The sequence below is a fragment of the Planococcus citri genome, chromosome 1 (assembly GCF_950023065.1).
Source record: "Planococcus citri chromosome 1, ihPlaCitr1.1, whole genome shotgun sequence".
Taxonomy (NCBI): Eukaryota; Metazoa; Arthropoda; class Insecta; order Hemiptera; family Pseudococcidae; genus Planococcus; species Planococcus citri.
In genome coordinates this window covers 89,211,639-89,234,096 of record NC_088677.1, presented here as the reverse complement: position 1 = coordinate 89,234,096, position 22,458 = coordinate 89,211,639, and the positions used below count along the sequence as shown (strand labels likewise).

The window sequence follows — 22,458 nt, the reverse complement described above, 5'->3', positions numbered from 1 at the left end:
TAAAATTTTTTTTTTTTTTTTTTAGTTTGATCTTTAAATGCCCTTTTCGAACTGTGAAATCAGTTTTGATTAAAGTATCATCAAATGATGATTGTCCTTAACCCCATAGTACGAGTACGTATAGGTACACGAGTGGACAAACAAAAAATGTGGGCAATTTGTCGTTATAACATAAAAGAAAGTATAATTCTCTTCAAAAATTCACTGAGCAAGAAAGAGATCATATCTACTCATAACTAAAAAAAAGTAAGGTTAATTATTTTTTTTAAAAACACACACAAAACAAAACAACAACAAAAATAAAAAACATGAGAATAAAAATAATAATTTAAAGTAAGGTAAACTACCAGTTATGGACCACTTTTTTACAATTAATCGCCAAGACATCATTTATGACCCAATTTTGATATTAAAAAAAAAAATAATCCTCGAAGCTTCCTCTTTCACTTCAAAGTGTTCAGTTTTGAAAAAAAGTAATTTACATTACCCTAATTCCTATTTGATCATGATTGAAAACAACGACTTCTGCTCATGCAATTTTCATGATGTGGAACAACATTATCTATGATCAAGGAGGGATAGTGACGTCTTCATGAATGCTTCAACATTATGAAATGCCAGAGACAGCTGCAATTTGACTGTGTAAAACTTTTCAAAGTGGTAGATAAACCTCTTTCGACATTTCCGCAGAAAAACAATCGTACCACTAACCTTTAGGGGATGTAACTATTTGTTTACAAATATCGAGAAAGAATATCGACTTCAGCAGAAATTTCTCAAAACTTTCAAAAGTTCAGAGTTGTGGTTGAACAACAGTTGAAAGCTTTTTGCTGAAACTCAAATCCCCTGAATCCAGTAGGTAGTCATAAGCTAGACACAATCTCATGATTGTAAACGACGACTTCTGCTCATGCAATTTTCACGATGTAGAACTACATTATATTTATGATCGAGGAGGGATAGTGACCTCTTCACAAATGCTTGAACATTATGAAATGCCAGAGAGTGCTGCAATTTGACTGTGTAAAGCTTTTCAAAGTGGTAGATAAACCTATTTCGATATTTCTACAGAAAATCAATCATACTGCTAATCTTTGCAAGATGTAACTATTTGGTGACAAATATCGAGAAAGAATATCCACGGAGTGATAAACAGATTTGATAGGTGGATTGTAGATTTTCTGAACTTATGTCCTGTTAAGAGCATTTGTGTTCCTTTCAATTCTTGTTTCTGTCATTTCAAGCCTACTTAAGAATATTTCCGTATTACGTACTCTGCGTATTCATGCTCTGTTTTTTCAGGTTTTTTCCGAAACAAGTTTATCAAATTTGTAAAAAAACGCTCTGGTCCACCCTGCACACGCCTTTCTTGATTTCATTTTGTGAAAGCTCAACCATCAATATGTTCATCCAAAAATGGAGCATGGGTCCCTGTATTTTATACCAACTTTTATCAATGTTTACCCCCCAAAAAGAGGTGAGGTGTTCCTTGGAATTATGCTTTCACTCATTCATTACATCTAATGAAACTATATCATTCAGTTCCAAGATTGACCCAATTGGGTTTTTTGCTTCCTCAATTTTGGACAATAATCAAATAAATAAGTCTATCATTATCGAGGTGGCTTCAAGGGGCTGGGGAGCGGGGGTGAACTGTGAGTAAAAGTGATACTTGTGATGATCTTATTCAGGAAATTGAAAGCATTTTTTTATAACATCTCAGGATTTGCTTGAGCCGTTAAGGGTTAAAAAATTCATAGAAATAAAAAATTAGCTACCAATTGTGGATCAAAACTAAATTTCACAATTTGAATGTTTATTCACTGGAACATGAAAATATATGTGGTATGCAACATAAATACATAAGATTTGGCTTATAATCATCAATTTTGAAAACATTACAGCGATTTCATGTTCGAACATTGTCATTCTACCAAAAAACGCCTAACATATACCTATAGATAAGATCATAGATTCGTCAAAACTCAAGTTGAAACATTTGTGAATGCTTTGACATCTAGCCTTGTAAAGAGTAAGAAATTGAAGTTTTTGTATGGTATACTTGTATCATCATTGGAAAAGTGGTTTTAGGTAGAGTATATACCTAAAACCACTTTTCCAATGATGATACATGTATACCATACAAACTTCAATTTCTTACTCTATACAAGGCTCGATGTCAAAGCGTTCACAAATCAGGCCCGTAGCCAGAATCTGACTGTAGCTGGGGCCAAGGAAATATCAACTGGGGCAGCACTTTTTGAGGCTCAAACATCTATGAAACATACCCCCTTTAACCCCCCCTCCACCATCTGTTTTTTAAAAACAAATGAACAGAACGAGTGTGTATATTTCAGAAAAGGAATATACATATGTACATAATGCATAATGCTGGGGTTGAGTCTAATTCAGCTGTAATCGGCGCGATTTACTGTGAAACTCTTGTACTTAATAATTTTTTGGCTGTGACACTGTTTCTGTTAAAATTTTTTCATGAGGTAAAATAGTCAAATTTGACTCGCGTCCAAACAACATTAAAAAAATATATCATTCAAATTTTTAAAGAAATGTCAAGACAAATAACGCTCTTTTCACCTGAAAAAACTTTACTTCTCAAAACAAACTTTTGCCCTCGCTCAGGGCTTGTACTTGGTCACTTTTTAAGAAACTAAGTTACTAAATTGGGTTACTTTTTCAATAGGTAGCTTTGGGTTTACAAATTATTATTTTTTTTTAAATTTCAAAAATTCAATTTTTGCATTCATCTTGGTGAGAAAAAAATGCTAGTAATATCCATAAGTGAATAATTTGAGAAAGTTGACCGACTTATACATACACTTTTATCGCCAAAAATAGCTCAAAATTTCACCTTTTGCCAACATTTCCAAAAATATCCTCGTTTCTTGCCAAAAACTGTTACTTTTTGGTAAAAAAAATTCAAAAAATATCCATTTCTCTTTCTAAAAATTACCTAAAAATTCCGCTTTTTTGCTTTAAAAAAATGTTAATGACCAAAATTTCTCCCATTTTCAAACGAAGGTTGCGAAAAAAATAATCATTTTTTTGGCCTATTGCCAAAAATTTGTGATTTTCCTCAAAAATAGTGAATCTTGCTTTGCTTAAAATTGTCAAAATTCTCGGTTTTTTGCAAAAAATTATAAAAATTTTCATTTTTTCCTAAAAGTTTGTCCATAAGTCTTCCCTATTGCTGAAAATTTTAGCTTTTTCACAGTGTAAAAGTTTTAATTTTTTATGTAGAATTGCCATAAATTGCACAAAGTGAAAATCTCACTTTTCGAAAAAAATTGCAAAAAGATGTACTGGATTTCTTATCCTCAAAAATTACTAATTTTTACTCAAATTATCAAATTTTTGATTTAAAATTTAGTATCGAGCGAGTCATGGAGCTATCAAATGCAATTCATGCCGGTGTGGCCATTTTATAAACGTAAAAATAATTTTACGTTGTTGAGTTTATGCACTTTCTGATTTTTTCTTTCTGATTTTTCTGGTCGGGGCAAACGTGTTTTTTTTTTGGATTTTGCTACCTGGGGCAAACAGCCTTTCTAGCCGGGGCATTGCCCCGGCTGACCCTATGCTGGCTACGGGCCTGTCACAAATGTTTCAACTTTGAGTTTTGAAGAATCTATGATCTTATCTATATTCTCATTAATAAACTTGCCAAAATTATTTTTCCAAGTTGATTTAATTTGAATTGTCCTGATGCCATGCTTCATGACGCCTTTCGCCCCTTTGTTTATTTTAGAGAAGACACTGGTAGAACATGTTTTCAGAACTGTGGTACGACTAGTAGCAGCAAATTGTGTCCCACCGCCACCGGTAATTTGTACAGTAACATTATGGGTATGACCATCGTTAATTGTTGTGAGCTTGGTAGGAACTTTGGAAGAAACGTCACGTGTTGAATCGAGCTTCGATGTAGGTTGTTCAACTTCAAAGCTAGGATTTCCATTTACCATGAAATTGACAGCTATCACTGGACCGGAAATATTATAATTCGGGTCTGGCTTCAATGTTACTTTACCGTTTCACAGAAACTACCTGCGTAATCCACATTGCCTACCTATTTTTCAAACTTACTTAGTAGCTGAATTTGAACAATCGAACATTTGCCAGAGTTTTCCGCCGACGTAAACGAGAGCGAACCGATCGCAATCGCAACTGTTCGTTGCAGTATGGGCAACTTTAGTATTTATCCAATCATCGATCGCGGTCTTGAACGACTTTTTCATACCCATTTTCACTCGTAGTTTACTCCACAGACGTTTGAGTCCACCCTTTTCAGCAACAGGACTTGTATTTACATTTATCAAGATATAAGCTGTTATTGGATTAGGATGATTGAAATTTGGCTTCAAGCTTACTGAAATGTAGCAGTGAAATTGTAGTTTTCCTGCGATGGAAATTACGTCATCGAAACTACGTTGCACGTCCCAGCAATCATTACCGAATGTGACCAATAATCCGAAAATAAGATTGCAATGGTGTTTTGCATCAGTTGTTTCGTTGATGCCCGACACGAGCTTGGAGAAATTTTCTCCAATCAAGGCCACATTTTTCTGTCTGAAACTTTCTACAATTCCATCAACGACAGCGTCCATCGAATCAAAGTCCTTCTTACTAACATGCTTTTTCGTCCATAGTCCGATTGCATGTTTGAATTCATCGCGCACTTCCTTATTTGGAATGCGGACATTATAAAAATTACAGATTTCGAATATTTTTTCAAACGTCGTATACCCCATTGCTGTTAAAACGGATAGAAAAGCGTCTTCGTCCGTTGCAGCATCAGTGTAATCTATCTCTGATCGCAGTGTAGTTTGCACTGAGCTATTGACAAACAATTTCTGAACGTACCTTTGATATTTATCCAACATAAATAGTTGATGAAGAGGGGTATCCAGATGACTCGAATTAAGTCCCAATGGAACGCTCGTTATCCAATAGTTGCTCGTTCGATTAGATTCGAAGTAACCACGAATTGAGCGAGGGTTATACCCGTAATGCTCCCCAAATGTGTAGCCACCGTACCAGGTTTTCAATTCAGTCAGATTATGCGGAAAGCTAGGATTTTTTTCAAGTAGCGTTTGAACGTTTGCCTCGGTGAAACCAAAATGTGGCATATATTCCGGTTCTAATACACTGCTATCCAAACAAGCTGATAAGACGCATCTCGAAAATTTCAGCACACCAAAAACGACACCACGGTATATGCAGGTTTGCGTCTTACCTTGAAATGTCCGAGTGAACAAACTATTCAAAAATTCTGCAGTTCGCTTAAAATCAGTTTCGTTGCATAGCATTCGGTTCAATGGGTAATCATGATCGTCAATTAATACCACAGTTTCTGAGTTGAAATGGCTCGTCAGTAGACCAATTAATATTTCAATGCTACTTTTCAATAAATCGAGGTTACCAGCGAGCTCTTCTTTGGTACTATTTAAAAGTTCGTAACACGCGTTTGGCCGGCCAGTTCTTCCACAGTACTTTGGTAAAAATGAGGCGTAATTTTTAGTAGAAATTATTTCGCTTATTTGGTCAGCAAATTTCCTGATAAAGTCGTTAAATGTGTCACCATCGCTAACCAAGGAAATGGATATCGTTGGATGACATCCCATTTCCTCCATTGCACTTTTCACTTTGGAAATTTCCAAAAGTTTTGTTTCGATGGAAGATTTATTACCTGGTAACACAATTACAGATCCGCCTTTGAAAAATGAATCGACCATGTCTCGTTTGTAGTCATCAACTGAGCCATCAGCGTGGTGTGGTATATCGAAGAAGGCTTCCGCCATTGCCATATTAAAAGTCTTAGCCCAGCGGGGAAGGACGACTGATTAGTTCGCATGTCTGCTGTCGTCTAATCAACTCTTCAATGAACATAGTCTTATCCACAAAAAGGCGATTATGGAATAGCAAAGTCTCTTCGAACTCATTAAGCTGATGCGAGGCATTCAGAAAAAATGTTTCAGGTGGTTTGGGTATATTAGGATTTAGGTCATCGGAACCCTGTGTACGAAAAAAAAGAAATGGTAAATTTTAGCATTTGTATGTATGTAGTAGTGTACTGTGTACTGCCACTGCAGTGGTGGAAATGTTCAATTTTACCACTTTAGGACACTAAAAATACCTACATTTTCAAAAAAAAAAAAAAAAAAAAAAAAACCCTGACGCTAGATTCATCATCAGCATATTGAAATACTTCGAGACAGATCACTTTGACGAAATCATCAACATTCAAAAATATTTCTCATATAGACACCCTTCTTAGTTCAGTTGGTTTGAAAAAAATATATCAAAAGAAGTGAATTTGAATAAGCAAGGTGCTTATTACACCCAATGTCTTCAAATAAATAAGTTTTAATTTTTATCCGTAGGTAATTACAAATTTTACCTGAAGTAATAAGAAGTTCGGTTGCATAGCCACAGCTAGCAAAAATATGATAACCATGCCTTCTTTCATGACGATCAGATCTGCCAAAAAAAAGAAACGAAGCACATTTTCAATATCACAAACAACTTTTTATCTTAAAATGGTAAGTTCAGGCAGATTTTTTCTCTCACGCACGGGCATATTCCAAGAATTCTGCCAGCTGCACAAAGTACCAGCAAAAATCTAAAAATCATTGTGAACCCCCCCTCCCCCTCTTCCCCGGATTTACCAGTTCAATGTAAAATTGAAAATTTCATGTCATTCTTTTGAACAATGAAAATAGAAACGTTTCAAATCGATTTTATTAAAAATCAATTTCAGTTGAATTCAACTGATATTTTTGACCAAAATTATCAATTCAACTCGACCGTTTTAAAAAAAAAGGTTCATTTTGTACATAAAATAGTCCATCTTTAAAACTGAAGATGACTGTTTAAAAGCAACTACATTTAAGCAAATAAATTTTGAAAAGCGTCGAAAAAAACAAGTATGTGAATAAGAACTTACTTAAGTTATAGAAAACCGAGCGCTAGATCTATATTACTTTAGCTAAAACCAATCGAATGTGTCCATACACCACTTGTATTGAAATCGAATCAATTCCAAATTATCTGGCTCTGGCTACTGTGAGTATCTACCCCCCACCCGCCGGAATCAGTTTCTTGATCAAAACATTTTTAAAATTAATTTTCGAATATCTGCAGATGATTTCTTTCTCATTACAATGAGATGGTAATACGAGTAATTCGTCTCAATCTTTATCACAGCCTTAGATAATTTGAGTAGATAATGGATGTTGATACTAAATTAGAAAATAACTTAAGGTATTTCATGAGAAATTTCAATCAGTGGTTCAATAAATCTTACAAACAAGATTCCTTTTCAATTAGATATCTACGTACATACGTACACAAACAGGGTCTGTTCCGTCTGTCAAAAATTCAACTGTAAAATTAGTACTATTAAAGAGACGATCCATGGGTGCGGTGATCCCCCTACGTCCATGATGAGCGCCCCCCTAATGTACAGTGACCCCCCCCCCTTCCACTGATTTTTGTTCATTCAATGTAGGTCATTCTACCTCAACTCAACCAACATTTTAGAGTTATGTCCTTCGACTTCACTCAAATTTTTTTTACAATGTCTACCCACACAATAAGTTGGAAACCCGCAATCAGTTTGGGGTCCCAGCCCCCTCAGGTGGTGGGAGGAGGGGGCTTCAATTATTTTCACATTGGCTCGAGGTACTCAATATCAGAAGCGCGTACCTCAGAAGCTCTGATACTTTGATTAAAACTGATGTCACAGTTCGAAAGGGCATTTCACATTGAACTTTTTAACCATTTTAAAATTTTCAAAAGATGAAAGTTTAACTTCCATTTGAAAGTCCAAACTTCAAATGGAAGCTGTAAGAGGGAGCTACCATTTAAAATTCTGAAAAAATTTCCATAGATGTCTTTTGATGCTTTTTAGAAACATTCAATTTTTGAGATAGGATCTTCTAATGTTGAAGGAGCACCCCCTCCCCCAAAGTTGAGCATAACTTTCAAAAAAATCTGGGACATGTGTGATATATCGAATTGTATGTTTTTGGTTACGCTTAACACGAACATGACGTCAGATTTTTGATACTCTTTGGACTTTTACCAATTGGGGAAGGTTCTGGTGGCCATGGGTGAGGTAATTTTTTTTTTTTAAGTTTCATCCAAAATGGGGGCGGGGGTGCTTGTGAAATCAGTTTTGATCAAAGTATCATAGTTTTGGAGGAATGGGCTGCTGAAGTTGAGTACCTCGAGACAATGTGAAAATAATGGAAGGCCCCCCCAACCGCCCCCTGAGGGGACTGGCACCAAACTGATTGCGGGTTTCTTACTTATTGGGTGGGTAAACATTGTAAAAAAATTTGAGCAAAATCAAAAGACATGACTTTCAAAATCACATGTTTTTGGTTGAGTTGACATGGAATGACCCTGTAACAACATTTTGCCCTACAGAATTTTAATTTTATAGATTTTTAAACGTAATATTGTTGGCTATTAATTTCTGCAAATTGAACTGCTTTGAGGAACTTGAAATGTGTTCAGAAACTACATTATTTCAAAAGATGAAAATACGTCTCCAGAATCAATTTCTTCAAGTGCTACAGGTTTGTAAATAAGAATACTCGCATTGAATTTTGTGGCGAGTTTAAAAATTTGTTCCGAGATTTTTGATCAATTATCGCCTGTAACTTCGATACTTACTGCAAAGAATTGCGATGAATTTTGGTTCTGCATCAGCTGTTGTAAATGATGTGATAAAAAATTTTAACAGTTTGTGCGATGAAAAACCCCGTTGAAATGATTTTAAAAATCGTACTTTCAACATTATTGTGTTCAAATTTTGATGTTGGAGAAACAAAAAAAAAAACAAAACAAAACGAAATCGCGTTCAAAAGAGATTTTTTGCGACAAAGCGCCAGCAGATGGTTTCCGACAATTTTGACCTATTGGAAGAACTTTCAAAACTGAAAATCAATACTTTTTATGCCATGCCTGTCTCCTGAAGTGAAGTGAAGTGAAGAAGGCGCGTACTTCGCAAAACCCACAATTTACTAGGTATAATTTTGAAAAAAGTCATCACGAATCATTCAAATGATGATTGTCCTTAACCCCATAGCAGGGGTATATATGTACACGAGTGGACGAACAAAAAATGTGGACAATTTGTCGTTATAACATGAAAGAAAGTATATGTAATTCTCTTCAAAAACTATTCACTGAGCAAAAAAGATGTCATACTTATAACTGCAAATAAAAAAAAAATAATAATAAGAAACACACACGCACACAAAACAAAACAACAACAAAAATAAAAAAACATAAGAATAAAAATAATAATTTCAAATTCCTAAATAACCAATAAACAAAAAAAAAAAAAAAACAGAAAGATATCTACTTATAACATAAAAACAGGATAGGTACACAAAACATAAGAATGAATATGAAACGATAAAAAACGATTACTTAAATTGGCAAAAATAACTACCAATATTGTTTTACATGAAAAAAATTCGTTTTCGTAACATCGTGCCAAAAAAAAAAAAATTTTGGTACTTATTTCCACCAAAGTTTCACTGTGAAATGCCAGATTTTGTGAATTTTTAATTCTGTTTCTGTTCTATAATCACCGGACAAAACAAAACTTGAGGTATTAATGAGGAAATATGCTTAAAACCACTTTTCCAATGATGACACCCGTATACCATATACTTAAATTTCAATTTCTTACTCTTTACAAGGCTCGATGTCGAAGCGTTCACAAATGTTTCAACTTTGAGTTTTGACGAATCTATGATTTTATCTATATTCTCATTAATAAACTCGCCAAAATTATTTTTAAGTTGATTTAATTTGTTCTTCACGATAGTCCTGATGCCACGCTTTATGACGTCCGCCATGAAGCGTGGCATCAGGACAATCGTGAAGAACAAATTAAATCAACTTGAAAATAATTTTGGCGAGTTTATTAATGAGAATATAGATAAAATCATAGATTCGTCAAAACTCAAAGTTGAATAAAAAACGTAAGAATAAAAATAATAATTTCGAAAAAACTAAATAACCAATGAACAAAAACAAAACAGAAAGATATCTATACCTAACATAAAAACTGGATGAACAAAACATAAGAATGAATACGAAATGATAAAAAACGATTACTTAAATTGACAAAAATAACTACCAATTCCTTTACATGAAAAAAAAATCGTTGTTATAACATCATGCCAAAAAAAAAAGATGTTTTGATATTTCCATCGAAGTTTTACTATGAAATGCCACATTTTGTGAATTTTTTATTTTGTTTCTGTTTTACAATCACCGGACAAAACAAAACTTACGGTATTAATGAGGGAATATGCCTAAAACCACTTTTCCAATGATTTTTTTTTTTGGGTGTTTATAATTACAAGATTATTACACCCGTACGGGGGAGGGGTTAGATTTGGTTTGTGAGGTCGATGTTTTTTATTAGGGAGATGAATTTTTGTATTTCACAGGGTTCGTTAGGGATAGCAGGTGGGTTTTCTTTTATTTGTAGTGTAAGTCTGTTTTGTTTTAGTTGGGGGCAGTTGAAAAGTATGTGTTGAATGGACGTGGGTTCGTTTCTGCAAAATTGGCATGGGGGTTTTAGTTCTTTTTGGTATAAGTGGTTATGAGTAATTTTTGTGTGGCCTATTCTTAGTCTATCTCGCGAGGGCACAGGTTGTTGTCGCTAGAGGTAGTCTCTAGGTAGTAGCTCGGATCATCAAGAGGAGCCAGTCCCCGAGGATAGATGAGAAGGCGAAGACAACACCAGGGGTATTCTGCGCGTCCACGTCGTGCGGGGTGGTAACATGTTGCTGTTCGATGGACTCGGAATCGATAAACATGGCCAAAGCAGAATTCTCCAGTATGTGGAATGACTGGGAGGAGTGGCAAGCTGAAGGCCAAACCTCTACATAAATACCAGATTACAAATAAGAATGCATAACAGCTGCAGAACACCAACAACTCACTTGTTCCAGCCCCAGGGAAGCTCAAGGGCTTCAGAGTGAGAAGGCGAATACCAGCGCCTAAAAACTGGCACATTCAGCTAAGGGAGCAAACCGCAACAGAAAACCATGGTGGAAGGCAACGGGAAACCAACACCATTATATCTCCCTAGAATTATATGGATATCAATTCAGCAATGGCCCTAAGTCTCCATTAGGCTGATCCTCATCCGCCAAGGCAGCCGGATAGGGTGCTAAGAATACGTGGAGTTAAAACAAGGAGGAACAACATCAACGTCGCAACCTGGAACGTAAGAACCTTGTATAAAATTGGACAACTTGCCAATGTAATCAAGGAAGCCAGGAGATTAAAAATCGACGTATTAGGAATAAGTGAGACCCGATGGACTGGAAATGGCAGAAACCGGGTAGATAAGGATTATGAAATGATCTACGCTGGAAAAGACGCACACGAACTAGGTGTGGGTATATTAATACATACCAGAATCAGCAATAAAATCAGTGCCATAATTCCAAAATCAGAGAGGATAATATTTGTGAGATTGGAGGTCAAGCCAAAACCAATTGTGATAATTCAAGTTTTTGCGCCAACAGCAGAAAGCAGTACAACAGAAATCAATAACTTCTACAATGACCTAGAAGAAGTAATGAACTGCTCAAAAAACAATGATGTTGTGTTTTTGATGGGAGACTTCAATGCCAAAGTCGGGAATGATCATGGTAGCCAAGTGGCAGGGAAGCACGCACTTGGAGAGCAGAATGAAAGAGGAGAAATGCTCATAGAGTTCGCAGAAAGACACGATCTAATAATATGCAATAAGGTGCACCGGGGGAAGTTGAATTCGGGGTAAGTTAGAAAACTTGCTCTAGCGCCTAGAGGTTTATATCTGGCGAAGTGCCACTAAAGGTGACTTGAGGGTACTACCCCTACTTCATCACGGCATAAAAATTTTCGCGATTCAGTTTCATTTTAGATGTCTTTGGTTCAATTGTATTTTGTTGTTGTTTTGAACTTATTTTGAATTTGGTCTAAAATACAGACTTTCTATTTCTTAGTTTTTCGCATATAGCGGACGAACCGTGCGTCCTAGTGAAAATCTGATGGGAGTGATCTCAAAGAGAATTAAATTCTCTACAATTTTGTTTCTGTGCAATTTCTCTAGGACACTTGGTTTGTGATCTACGCCTCTGCAAAGTTTAGCCTGTTCTGACTTCCCCCAATTGGGGAAAGTCAGGACAGTTTATATTTTATTCCACTGAGCGAAAGCTACTGTGTCAATCGCGCTCAAATTTTTATCATAGGTTGAAAACCCTTATGGGAACCTACATAATAAATTTGATCCATATTGGTTCATTAGAAGGGGAGTAACAGCTGGTCAAAGTTGAAATTGCGAAAAATCATTCTGACTTGCCTCGGTGCACCTTACCTGGTTCAAACAACATGCAAGAAGATTATTATACACATGGGTCAGTCCTGGAGATCGAGCCAGAAACCAGATAGACTACATTCTTGTAAAAGGAAGATTCAAGAACATAGTGAAGAACTGTCATACATACTCTGGTGCTGACTGCAACACTGACCATAAGCTACTGGCTGCAAAATGCCAGATAGTCATGAAGAGCCAGAAGAAGAGCAAAGAACAATACCAACAACTTGACATTGCAAAGATCAAATCAAAGCATGTGCAGAAGAAATTCCGAGAAGAACTGGAAAAACAAAAGGAAGACAAGTTGGAAGAAGAACAAGGTATTGAAGAAAAGTGGCAAGAATGGAAGCGAAAGGTTAAAACAGCAGCAGAAAAGTCTATTCCACTCAAAGATAAAAGAAAACATAAACCATGGATAACTCAAGAGATACTGGATCTGATGGAAGAACGAAAGAATGCAAACAGACCAAGTAGTGAATACACAGAACTAAATCACAAGATCATGGGAATGTGCAGAATGGCCAAAAATGAATGGTATGAGGAGAAGTGTCGAGAAGTAGTAGAACTGGAGAAAAGACACAACTCTAGAGAAATGCATACCAAAGTGAAGCAGATGATGGCTGCCCATAAGAAAAGGAGAAGTGGAATAGCATACATGCGAAGAAAAGATGGAAAGTATTGTGTTAACAATCAAGAAACAGAAGAGGTCTGGATCAGCTACATACAGGAACTGTATGGAGATGACACATGTCTGGCTCAATTGGAAGTTTCATCCACAGAGGAGGCACCACGAATCGAAATGTGGGAGCTGAGAAATGCGGTGAAGAGAGCCAGAAACCACAAAGCAGTGGGGGAAGATCTCATACCAGTAGACTTGATTAAACATCTAACACCTGAGTACGAAAAAGAACTGCTGAAGATTATAAATGAGATATACAATGAAGGTACACTGCCTAAGGACTTCAAAGCAGTAAATTTTGTACCAATACCGAAGAAAAATAACTCGCAAAAATGCTCTGAATATAGAACCATCGCATTAATGAGCCATGCTCTAAAGCTACTACTATCCATCATGAATGCCAGAATTGAAAAGAAGATAGACAAAAATCTAAGCGAAACACAATATGGCTTTGTAGCAAAAAAAGGGACGAGAGACGCAATTGCCCTGCTGAAAGTGATCATCCAAAGAGCACTGAATGCAAACAGGGAAATTATTGCTTGCTTTGTCGACTATGAAAAAGCATTTGATCGTGTCAACCATGAGAGGATGCTGGAGATCCTGAAGAAATACAATATTGATGACAAAGACCTGCGGATAATCAAGAACTTGTACTGGGAGCAGAGCGCAAATATCAAGTTTGGAACTGAGTACTCGGAGAATAGATGTGGTATAAAGAGAGGTGTGAGACAAGGATGCCCCCTCTCACCTAGGCTGTTCAACGTGTACGCAGAAGAAATAATGAGAGAAGCGCGAATCAAACAAATGGGATTCAAGATCAACGGCAAGAGAATAAACGAAATAAGCTATGCAGATGACAAAGTGATCCTTGCTGAAACAGAAGCGCAGATGCAGAAAATGATCAACCAAATTAACAGTGCTGGATTAAAATATGGAATGAAAATAAATGCAGGCAAGACCAAGGTGATGAGATTTACAAAAGGAGACTTCAAGGAGGTCAAAATCAACATTGGAACTCAAGAAATTGAAAATGTAAATCAATTCACATAGGTACCTTGGAGCGCTGATAAATAATGATGGTAGAGATCATAAAGAAAAATTAAATCACGGATTGGAATGGCAAAAAGCGCCTTTAACAACCTAGCCAATGTGCTGGGAAATCGAACGATGAGTCTAGCTCTGAGAAAGAGAATTATGAGATGCTACGTATGGACTGTTCTGAAGTATTCCTGTGAAACATGGACCATGAGTGCAGAATGCGAGAAGAAAATATCTGCTTTTGAGATGTGGTGCTATCGAAGGCTACTACGGATCTCATGGAAGGACTTCATTACCAACCAGGAAGTATTAGCAAGAATAGGAGAGGAGCGGAAAGTCGTAATAGAAGATATAAAGAATAGAAAGCTAAAGTATCTAGCTCATGAAATACGAGAAAATGGTATTTTCATGCTAGTGGTACAGGGGAAAATTCAAGGAAGAACTACAAGAGGGAGGAAACGATCCGAGATGTTAACAACAAACTCACCGGCCAACTCTCCCTGTAACACCCTGAAAGAAACTATCAGATACGCTAGAAACCCGCTGATATAGATGGAAGTATACGCTATCTCCTGTAAAGGAGCGCGACTACGACGACGACAACGACTGTGTTTTCGTCTTTAGCCAGACGCTATGATTAAATTCATCGCGCACTCTTCTCTATTGAATCTATATCGCCTACCTATTTTATAATCTTAGTAGCTGAATTTGTACAGTTGAACATTCCCCACAGCTTTCTGCCGACGTAAATCAGAACGAACTGCACCCAATCGCAACCGCTCGTTGTAGCATGGGCAACTTTAGTATCAATCCAAAGCTGGATTGCAGTCTTGAACGATTTCTTCACACCTAGTTTTACCACTTTATTCAAGAGACGTCTGACTACGCACTTTTCATGTAAGGCGGTGGCATTTCCATTCACCATGATATGAGCTGTTATAGGATCAGGATGATGACGAGTTGGCTTCAAGCTCACTGCAATGTGGCAGTGAAATTGTAATTTTTCTGCGATGGATATTACGTCATCGAAACTACGTTGCACGTCCCAAGCATCACAAAATGTGACCAATAATGCGAAAATAACGTCACAATGGTATTTCGTATCAGTTGTTTCGTTGATGGCTGACTGGAGCGTAGACAAATTCTCTTCAATTAGGGTCACATTTTTCTGCATAAAACTATTCAAAATTTTACCGAGGACCTTGACCCTGTCCATATCATCAAAGTAGTTCTTCGTATGTTTTTTCGTCCATAGTAGGAGCAATTCTTTAAATGTATCGCGAACTTCCTCATTAGGAATCCATACATTGTAATAATGTGCTCCAGATGTTGGTTGACACGCCGTCGTATATCCCATTGATGTTAAAGCGGATAGAAAATCGTCCGTGTCTGTGGGTGTGGCAGCATCCGTGTACTCTATGTCTGACCTGAGATTAGCTAACAAGCCGCTAACAAACAATTTCTGAATACAACGTTGATACTCATCAGCCATGAATGGTCTGCGAAGAGGCGAATTCTCATGTTTGACATTAAGGCCGAATGGGACGCTTTCAATCCAATAGGAGTCTGTTTGATTAGATTCGAAGCTGGCACGAATCGACAGAGGGTTGTACATACGGTATTGCCCAAACACGTAACCGTCATACCAGGTTTTCAGTTCGGCCATTTCCAGCGGATATCCGGCATTTTTTTCAAGTAGTGTTTGCACCTCTGTCTCGGTGAAGCCGAAATGCGCCCTATATCTGTCATGTAGTACACTGCTAAATGCGCAAACTGCCAACCCGGTTGACAGTCTGGCTCTGGAAAACTGCAGAATACCAGTCACGACACCGCTGTATATATTGGCGTGCGTGTTACCTCTGAATGTACGAGTGAACAGACCTTCCAAAAAGTTGACAGTCTGGCTAAAATCCGCATCGTCGCAAATCATCCGGTTCAATGGAACATCGTACTCGTCGATTAATACTACAGTTTTTGAGTTGAAATGGCTCGTTAGTAGAGCAATCAATATTTCAATGCTATGTTTCAATAAATAGAGATTTCCGGCAAGTTGTTCTTTGGTACTGGACAGAAGTTCATGACATTCCCTTAGGAATCCAGATCGTTCACAGTGCTTCGCTAAAAATGAGTCATAATGTTTACTAGAAATGATTCTGCTTATTTGCCCAGCAAATTCCTGGATAAATTCGTCAAATGTGTTTCCGAATTCACTAAAGGTAAGGAGTATCGTCGGATGACGTCCCATTTCCCTCATAGCGCTTTCCACTTTGGAAATTTTCAGCGGTTTCGTTTTTATCAGAGTTGGTTCCATTTCTGGTTTCCGAATTGCAATTGTCGATCCACCTACAAACAATGACTTGGTCATGTTTCGTTTGTACTCATCCACTGAGCCATCATCGAAATGAGGAATATCAAAGAAACAGGCGGTCGTCAGCATATTAAAAGTCTTCCCCCAGCGTGAAGGACGGCTGATAAGATCGCATTCTTTTTGCAGATTAATCAACTCAGCAATAAACATAGTCTTATCCACGAAAAGATGATTGAAGCCAATCAGAGTTTTTTCAAAGTCATTACTCGGCAATTTATCCAGAAAAAATGTTTCATTACTCGTAGTTTTATTAGAATCTGCATCAGCGGAACCCTGTGTAATAAAAAAAATGAAATGGTAAATATTTGCGTTTGCATGTCGATAGTACCCAAGAGTAGGTAGAACGGGAGCAACATGGAACAGGGTACCCCCTCCCTCTCTGTGAATAGGTAAGGTGCCTGGCCACCACATCTATCGCACCTCGGGAGTAATAAGGTTACATCTCGAAAAAAATTGATTTTGACATTTTTGCATTTTTGGAGTTTGTATGACCCCCCTCAACCAAAAATAACACTTTGAGTTGGGTACATTATCTAGATCTTGTAAACAACGCAAACGGCCTAACTCAAAATCCCAACAACATTGCAAGTTGTTTGGAGTTATAAGGGTACTTCTCAAAAAACTCCACCTTTTTTGAGCAAATTTCGTACATACAAAGTGTTAACAAATAGTTTTGATTGTTTTGAATGTTTGTCAGTTAGAAATAGTCACAACGAGTGCATTTTTTATTGGTTTGTACCAAATGGAAACATTTCTTTAAATTGGTAATTTTTCAGAAAAATGAATTTGCACATATAATGAATTTTAGTTTTTTGAGAAAAACTCAAAAACTAAGCACTCTAGAAAAAAACTAACGACATTAGGTCGATTGGAAATTTAATTCTCTACAACTTTGTTATCATGAAATTTTTTTTGGCGCCTCCACATCAACTTTAATGAAAGGTTATAACTCAAAATGTTTTCCAAACATTGAAATAATTCCTCTTTAAGATTTTATTTTTCAAAGTGTTCTTATGCTAAATGAAGGTAGGATACCGGTTCTTTAAAAAGAGATGCTATTCATTCCTCACAATTAATAATTATAAGTTGATAAAAATAATGAATCAAGTTTTTAAAAAAAAAGAAAATCACTCTCCTGTAAAATTCCACTTTTTTGAGATGTAACCTTATTACTCCCAAGGTGCGATATTTTCGCTGCAACTTTGTATTCAACTTCGCCCTTACGGGAAAAATACCAGAGATCACAATTTTTCAATACGAAACATTACCACCGCGCGAGTAAACCATAACAAAGCGTTCTTTTTTTAACCCCCAGAAAATGGTGGCCCTGAAATCTTTTGAAAGTGAGATTCAAGGAAGTATATACAGACCGGCTTAACCAAGGCGGGGGGGTGGGGGGGATTATTCGCTTTTCTAATGTCATCTTCAAACATCCCAAGAAAATGTCATTTCTATCATTTCAATTTGCGATTCTGTTTTCACTTTCAAGGTTCTAGCTAATGAAATTTTTTCAAAATTCCAAAAAGAGGAGGAACAAATTGAAAATTCGAAGTTTGATCGAAAAAAAAAGCAGAACTACTTTACGAAAAGTGATAATGGTACAAGAAAATAGTAGGTACTCGCTGCACCACTTTCACAACTTTTAGGACCGTTAAACAATTTGTAAATTCATAAATTGACTCGGAGGGCTGAAATTTTGGTCTATAGCCTACATTATACGACGCCCCCTTCCCCCGCAATGATCGGTGATGAGCCTCCAGCGGATTCAGGTTCTCCAGCTTAAGCAAACTACTAAAAATAAACCTTGCGTGGCGAGTATGCTGAAAATTAAATTCGGCACCTACGAATGCGGATTTACTTTTTTTTGTAACCCATTCGTTTTGTGCCGGTCCAACCGGTCCGAATTCGAAATTTTCTCTAAAAATAAAAGAGAGAGAAAAAAAACAAAGTACGCCGGAGGTTACAGAACAATTCGAAATCATCATCAATGAATTCGGGTAGTCGGAGATACGCTAACGATAGTAAGTATTTCATTTCATTTTATTTCATTTTTTTGCATAAATACGATAACAAAAAAACACTGTCGCAAGAAGTTGACTGTATCTGATAAACAACCTCTGGGTACTTTTCCCCCTCCAGAAATTTGACCACGGTGACGCGTATGATGAACTAATTGTGGTCTGCTAAAATTCAATATTCGAGTACCTACAGCGCCGTCTCGTTGCAATTTTATAGCGGTAATTTACATATTACACCCGATGTCTTAAATAAAAATAAGATTTAATTTTTAGTTGTTTTTGTTTTTACCTGAAGCAATACGGTGCTCAGTTGTACAGCCACAGCCAGCAAGAAGATGAAAACCATGTCTTGTTTCATGATCGCGACGAACAGATCTGTTGAAAACAAAAAACAAAGCACATTTTCAATCGTTATAAATAGTTTTATTGCCCCTTTCGTAAAAAAATGAACAACCCTACACCTAATCTTTGATGTTTATTTCAATGTCACATACGTATTCTAACATGAAGTATTCAACTTTTTTAGAAAGGCTATAGGAAGTAATAGATATACCTAGATAAGCGCATAAAAAGGGTGAAATGGCCCCCGAGAGCTTTCCGGTTGATTGATGATTTCTTTCTCACAATCAGTACGCTGAGATGGTAATACATACGAATAATTCGTCTTAATCTCTATCACAACCTTAGATAAATAAATCGAGTAGATCGATGATAACATCCGGTATTTCATCGCGATTCTCTCTCTTTTTTTTTCATCAAAGTTGAAGGATTGAAAAAAATTGACTTCTCACATTGAAAATAATGTTGTTTTACTTCCGCGCTTTTGAAGAGTTATTATTTTTGATTACGTTGAAGCTATGAAAATCCACTTTTTGCATCAGTTACCTATTTTTTAATTTTCGAATATTAATCAATTTTTTCAAGATTTTAATCTCACTGGCTCGGGCAGATTTGATCCCTATATTAATGAACTTTCATTATTTTTTACGTTTAAAGTAAAAAACATATCCATCACTTCAAACTTTATTCGCAGAAAGGACATTACCTTAATTTATTTTATTTTATTTTATTTTTTTTTGATATCTTCAACTTTCGAGGTTTTTACTACGTTGGAGGGCAACATTGTTGGGAGGATTGAGGAAAGGGGTTTCTTGAAAAAAAAAAGAATTATCCGGAAGTATTCTGCCCATGAGATGAAAAAAAAATTGAAATAATTTTCATCTACAGCTAGGCATCAATGTTTCATATTTCACAACATTGGTCTAAAAGGACATCTATGTAGCTTATTTCATTCAAAACTTCTTAACCAACCGTACCTTTAGAGTAAGACTCAACAACACATAGTCTAAATTATTAATTGAACTAGAAAATGGAGTACCACAAGGTTCAGTTCTAAGCACAGTTTTATTCATCCTTTTCATTGATGACATTTCTAATGTTATTTCACGACCTACATATCTCCTTAAGAATCTTTGCAGATGACATAAACATCTCCTTTCGTTCAAATAATATCCCACTTTCAATTCAGATAATTCAAGAAGCCCTTGATCAAATTGAAATAGGGGCAAATTCTAATGGTCTTACATTCTCAGAATCAAGAACACATTGTATGCTTTTTACAAGAAAAAATAAGATTTCTCCAGAACCCATACTCAATTTTAAAGGTCTCCCACTAGAGTTCAAATTCACTACTAAATTTCTAGAACTAATTTTTGATAAAAAGCTTACCTGGACCCCTCATTTTTTAAAAACCGAATTAGACCCCGTGAAACGTCCAAATCTTTTGAAAATAATCAAAAACCCTAAATACAATCCCTCTCGTAAATTATTACTACACTTATATAAATCTTTTAATTTCATATGATCGGAAAATGAGTAGTTTCCGCAACAGTTTTGTGGTTGGAAAATATGTCTTTAACGCATCTATCTAAACACGTGCGGAAAGTAGTTACTTTCCTCCCTAGGGAGGAAAGTAACTGTTTTCCGCACATGTTTACAAATTCCAAATTAACAATTTTTAAAAATTTCAGCATTTATTTTCCTCTCATATGAAATTAAAATAGTATACGCGACAGGATTGGACAGTAACGCGATTAACTTGTGCGATTTAAGTCACTCGGCTTCGCCTCGCTCCTTAAACTACGCACTCGTTAATCGCATACTTTCCGCTCCTGTCACGTAATATACTATAATTCGTAGTAAAACTGAATATGGAAGTCCATGTTTTACAGATATCTCTAATAAAACTTCTAGTATCATAAAAACAATACAAAACTCAGCCCTAAGAATTTGCATAGGAGCCCTCTATTCTTCTCCAGTTGATAGTAGGTATATACTGTGAAGCAGCAGAATTACCCCCAGACTTCAGAAGAACTTTAATAACAAATAAATTCATCGCAACAGCTTCAACCAATCACTCTCACCCACCCAATATTCAATTCACCTATACTCAACCCTCAGCTTTATGAACAATCAGAAGGACCTATCTCTGATTTTATCAGAACATTAACCAATCTTCAAATAGACCCCAAAACTCTCGTTCAAAAACCAATATCCTACCCTCCATGGCTGCATAAACCTCCCCAAATTGACTACTATTTGAATAATTATTCAAAGAAAAGTCATTCCCCATTAGTAATAAAAAACAACTATCTGGAACTTCTATTAAAATATTCTGAATTCATCCTCTGTTTCACAGATGGATCAAAAATACCAAATCATCATTCTGGATATGCATACTATATAAATGATGAAATTTCAAATTTCAAACTCCCAACCTGTTGATCACTGCTATCTATCATTGCCTCTGTGATATACTCACCTCTGAACCAGATAACAAACATTTTTTGATCCAGAGTGATTCCTTAAGTTCATTAATTTCTATACAAAACTTATTTTCTGATCACCCTATAGTTCAAAATATTCTTAAAAAACTATTTGAGCTGCAAAATTCCCACTTTATTATCCAGTTTATGTATGTTCCCAGCCACATTGGAATCACTGGAAACGAAATTGTTGATACTTATGCAAAGTCTGCAACTATACTTTTCCCACCCCTTACCATCATCACAGCTCACGACATCAAATTTTTTCTCAATCACAATATATACATGAATTGGCAAAATTTCTGGTCCCAACAAACAGTCAACAAGCTCTTTCAACATAAAAAAATCAGTCCATCCTTGGAAAAACCTCTCCCACTTAAATAGTCTTGAAGAAGTTATCTTGACAAGATTGAGAATTGGACACACCAAAATCACACATAACCAAAACTATCTTTACCTAAAAGCCCCTAAACCATCATGATAATTTTGCTCTTCTGAACTCATATCTGTTCAACACCTTACTATTCCATTGTCCCCAATTACACCAAGATCGATTTGCTCTTCAAATAGATGAAAACTCTCTCTCCATTCCTGACAGCCCCTCCGAAATAGAAAAACTCATTACTTTTGTTAAAAAACACAAACTGACAAATTCAATTAATCTGACGTAGGGTGTAATAATCTAGTAATTATAAACATCCCAAAAAAAAAAAAAATCATATTTATTGATACTTTACAACTTGGAGGGTTTCATACAAGGGGACCAATATCATTTGGACGACCAAGGGGGGGGGGGGGTAGGTTCTGGAAGATATGGTTATCTAAATTATAATTAAAATTCAAAGCGAGACTTTTTGGTAACTTTTGGCAACAAAAAAATTTCCGGCAAAAAAGTAAGACTTCAGCACAATTTTTGAAAAAATTAGACATTTTTTTTAGAAATTTTTGGAAATAAACTAGACTGTTTGCTGTTTTTGGCAGAAAGCGAGACTTCGACAATAATTTTAGCAAAAGGCAGGGCACCACAAAAATTCTTCCCGCAAAGTTCTTCCCCTCGAAAAGGACATTTTTTAAAGCAATTTTTGGGCAAAAAAAAGTAGGTAAGTAAAACTTTT

General features: G+C 36.2%; 2 protein-coding genes across 5 annotated transcripts in view; both read right to left on the bottom strand.

Moving 5' to 3' along the window:
• Nucleotides 1–282: 282 nt before the first annotated feature.
• On the bottom strand, nucleotides 283–7,329 carry LOC135840236 (uncharacterized). Of its 2 annotated transcripts, XM_065356671.1 has the most exons (3): nucleotides 6,962–7,329; nucleotides 6,416–6,495; nucleotides 283–6,030 (listed from the first exon to the last, which is right to left on the bottom strand). In XM_065356671.1, the coding sequence occupies exon 3, from the start codon at nucleotides 5,820–5,822 to the stop codon at nucleotides 4,098–4,100; it is 1,725 nt and encodes a 574-aa protein (XP_065212743.1). In that variant the 5' UTR covers nucleotides 5,823–6,030; nucleotides 6,416–6,495; nucleotides 6,962–7,329; the 3' UTR covers nucleotides 283–4,097. The 2 variants fall into 2 exon arrangements, with proteins under 2 accessions (XP_065212743.1, XP_065212751.1); XM_065356679.1 differs by lacking the exon at nucleotides 6,416–6,495.
• A 1,824-nt stretch (nucleotides 7,330–9,153) lies between these two features.
• LOC135840171 (uncharacterized) overlaps nucleotides 9,154–22,458 on the bottom strand; it is a 35,402-nt gene continuing 22,097 nt past the window's right edge. For all 3 annotated transcript variants that reach the window (XM_065356564.1, XM_065356580.1, XM_065356572.1), the window contains 2 exons: nucleotides 18,808–18,893; nucleotides 9,154–16,773 (listed from right to left, as the gene is read on the bottom strand). In XM_065356564.1, the coding sequence (XP_065212636.1) occupies nucleotides 14,815–16,773; nucleotides 18,808–18,893 (2,045 nt within the window). In that variant the 3' untranslated portion in view covers nucleotides 9,154–14,814. The remainder of the gene's footprint in view (nucleotides 16,774–18,807; nucleotides 18,894–22,458) is intronic.

Coding starts and splice junctions, on each gene's coding strand:
- LOC135840236 (XM_065356671.1), bottom strand. CDS start 5,822: ATGGCAATGGCGGAAGCCTTCTTCGATATACCACACCACGCTGATGGC.